The following is a 3,303-nucleotide window of genomic DNA, read 5'->3' on the forward strand; positions in this document are numbered from 1 at the left end:
TCCTCTTCGTGCAAGATATAAAAGAAGGGGATAATGATCGCTGTTAAACAGATCACTTCCGACACTGAAATCGCAAAATGGCAAGAGAGAAGGTGAACAGATGGCTAGATCAAGAGCGTGGAATGTCCTTGTAGGTTCATGGAAGTAAGTGTCCTGCCCATTATTCAGGAGACAAAGGCAATGGTCTTCAATTACCTGCTCAATTTGTCTTCCTCGTGAGTTGGTGTCTTTGCTTCCCCACAACGGACTATGGCCATTAAAATCACCCATTATGATAAAAGGCTCAGGCAGCTGAGCCACAAGGTCATTTAAATCCCGCTGATCAATGTGTTCGTTAGGAGGCAAATAAAGAGAAACGACTGAAACTACAATATGAAAATTTACTTGTACAGCGACAACTTGGAGAGATGTCGTCAAAGGAAAGGAACTTGAGGGATAGTCCAGTGAGGTAAGGAGACATACACCTCCACTGGCACGTTCACCTGCAAGGTTATCCTTCCTGACGAGAGAAAACCTCCGAAGTTTTGCATGTTGATCTGGTTTCAGATTTGTCTCTTGTATTGCCAAGCACACAGGATGATACGCATTGATCATAGCTTTGATGTCAAGTAAATTTCGGTGGAAACCGCGACAGTTCCATGAGACGAGGGTGGCCATTATGTTTGATGTTTGTTCTTTCTGTGTTCCTTTTTAGTTTTGCGCGGAAGCAGATGTTCGGGAACTTCTAGACCGTCTTCCACGTCCATACTATCTGAATCTGCGGATTCAGAAATCGTTTCATTTACAGAACTATTGCTGGGACTTCTATTTTTGTTAAGTGGTTTTGAAGGGATATGTTTTGGTGTGCTTTGAATAACTATTTCTTTATTTTGTACGACATGTGTTGCATTTTCCTTTTTCTTGTTTGCAGATTGCTGGGTTTTATTTGGTGGAGTCTGTGTACTTATGGAAGTTTGGGTGGCTATAGTGCGGGTTGATTTCAAGGCATTGGCATATGATTTATTTGATTGAGGCTGCGTGCTTTGAACTTGTCTTCTGGCTTCGGCATAAGAAATGTTTCTAGAAACTTTTATGGTCTGAACATCCTTTTCTATTTTCCATTTTGGACAGGAACGGGAAAATGCTGGATGGTTGCCCTTGCAATTAACACACAGTGCCGCAGCAGTGCAATTTTCGCTGTCGTGGCCAACCAACGAACACCGAGCGCACGTCAGGGTCCCACGACAGGAGATCTTCGAATGGCCAAAACGCTGGCACTGGAAACATCGCATAGGGTTTGGAATGTATGGACGTACAGGACAATTGAGGTATCCAGCCTTAATATTCTTAGGCAGATCAGGTGATTTGAAGGTCAGGATCACGTGTTTGGTGTCAATCAACTGACCTTCCTTACGCATCTTGATCCGCCTAGCGCCACAGACATTTTGGTCAGCTAACTCGGAAACGAACTCTTCTTCTGAAACAGAGAGAAGGTCGATTTCCGAGATAACACCTGTACAAAAATTCAGAGTTTTATGCCTGGAAAAAAGGTTTAACAAAATTCACAAAGCTATTAGTCATTTATACATTCATTTAAGACAAAGCAAATGCATTTATTTATACTTTGGGGAGTGAACTCCGAAAAACAAACACTGGGGTAAAATTTGTCCCGCGCGTGTACTAACGTAGCGCAGTGGGCGCGTGTGCTGAAGGGTTAATAAGATGCTAAGAATGATTTTCGCCCTTAACTAATAGACATGAAAGAGTTCAAAAAGAGCAAGACAGTTCTGGTTTTAATTTGCAAAACCAAAATAAAACAGCCATAATTTGCAACCAAAAAACGTCAGATGTACATTAAACTGTTATCACCAAATCAAATTTTTAAGTGAAAATGTATGCATGATTTTATTCATATGTTTTAGGAATTTTTTATAAAAGTAACTGTTTTGTTTCATTTCTTATCTTATAGGACTACTTTCAACTACATCTGCAGCAAGTTGCGATCTCAACTAGTCAAGAAGCATGTAGTGAGAAAACCAGTATCTGTAGAAAGAAGAGTGGCAATAGCTCTTTCGAAGTTAGTTTCCTGTGGAGAGTTAAGAACCATTTCAAATTTATTTGGAGTGGCTCGCTCTACTGCTTGCACGATTGTTGCTGAAGTCTGCAGTGCACTGAGCAAAGAATTCAAAATTACTTTCCCACAAAATGATGACCTACAAATGACAGCCCAGGGATTTTATGATAATGGTGGATTACCTGGTTGCTGTGGTGCTGTAGATGGATCTTACATCCCGATTAAAGCTCCAAACAAGTGTGGGAAAGATTATTTTTGCCGAAAGCAGTTCTTCAGCATAATTGTGCAAGCAGTTGTCGATGATAGACAGCGTTTTATAAATTTGAATGTTGGATGGCCTAGTTCGGTACATGATGCTCGAGTATTGAGAAATTCCAATTTGTTTAGAGTAGGTCAAAGCAATAAACTCTTTTCACCTACAAATATAAGGCTAAGAAACCATAATGGCAATGTAAAGCCATTTCTTGTGGGTGATCAGGCATACTCATTACTTAATTGGCTTATAAAGCCTCATGGAGGTCATTTAAATGCCAAAAGAGCTCTTTTTAATAAGAAACTGAGTACTTCTCGCATTAATGTAGAACATGCTTTCGGTCAGCTAAAGGGAAGATGGAAATGCCTTCTGAAAGAAAATGACAGTAATGTTGAAAATGTCAAATCACAAGTGTTGGCATGCTGTCTTCTGCATAACATATGTATTACACTACATGATGAATTCCTCGACGACTGGCTGATACTGGATGACGAAAATTCACATGTATCTTTAGAAGAAGATAATCTGTCGATTTCTGGAGAAAACCTCACTGGAAATCTAGACAGTTTTGTATCTGGAGCAGATGTTAGAGATTTCCTAATGCAGAATTTGTGAAAACTTGTAATTTTAAATATACATATTTTTCTTATATACCAAATTATTGATTTTGGTTAATAAATGAAATGAATTCCTGGTATAATTTACATTAGAAGTTTTAAATTTTTACAAAAGCGTTTAGGCGTCTATTAAACCAAAACTGTGTTCAGCAAATATATGTTCGAATTAAAAAATTATCACCTATATAACATACATAAATTGTGGCATAATACCTTATTTTGTTATTTAGAAAAATATTTAATTTATGATTTCAAACTTTATAAAACAGTAACTGAATTTTAGCAAGAAATAAAATTTCAAAGTTAAAAATTATTTATTTGTTCGCTATTTTTTCTAATATATCTAGCAATTTTTCTCTGAAGACTCTATTTTCTTTAGA

The 3,303-nt window shown here is 37.8% G+C and overlaps 1 protein-coding gene across 1 annotated transcript; it reads left to right on the forward strand.

The window, feature by feature from the left end:
- The first annotated feature begins 325 nt into the window (after window positions 1–325).
- On the forward strand, window positions 326–2,921 carry LOC146996096 (uncharacterized). Its single transcript, XM_085821347.1, has 2 exons — window positions 326–333; window positions 1,949–2,921. The coding sequence occupies exons 1-2, from the start codon at window positions 326–328 to the stop codon at window positions 2,919–2,921; spliced, it is 981 nt and encodes a 326-aa protein (XP_085677473.1).
- Window positions 2,922–3,303: the final 382 nt, after the last annotated feature.

The sequence above is a fragment of the Stegodyphus dumicola genome, chromosome 7 (genome assembly GCF_044657685.1).
Source record: "Stegodyphus dumicola isolate Sdum_Otavi_A_Nest chromosome 7, ASM4465768v1".
In the NCBI taxonomy this organism is placed as follows: Eukaryota; Metazoa; Arthropoda; class Arachnida; order Araneae; family Eresidae; genus Stegodyphus; species Stegodyphus dumicola.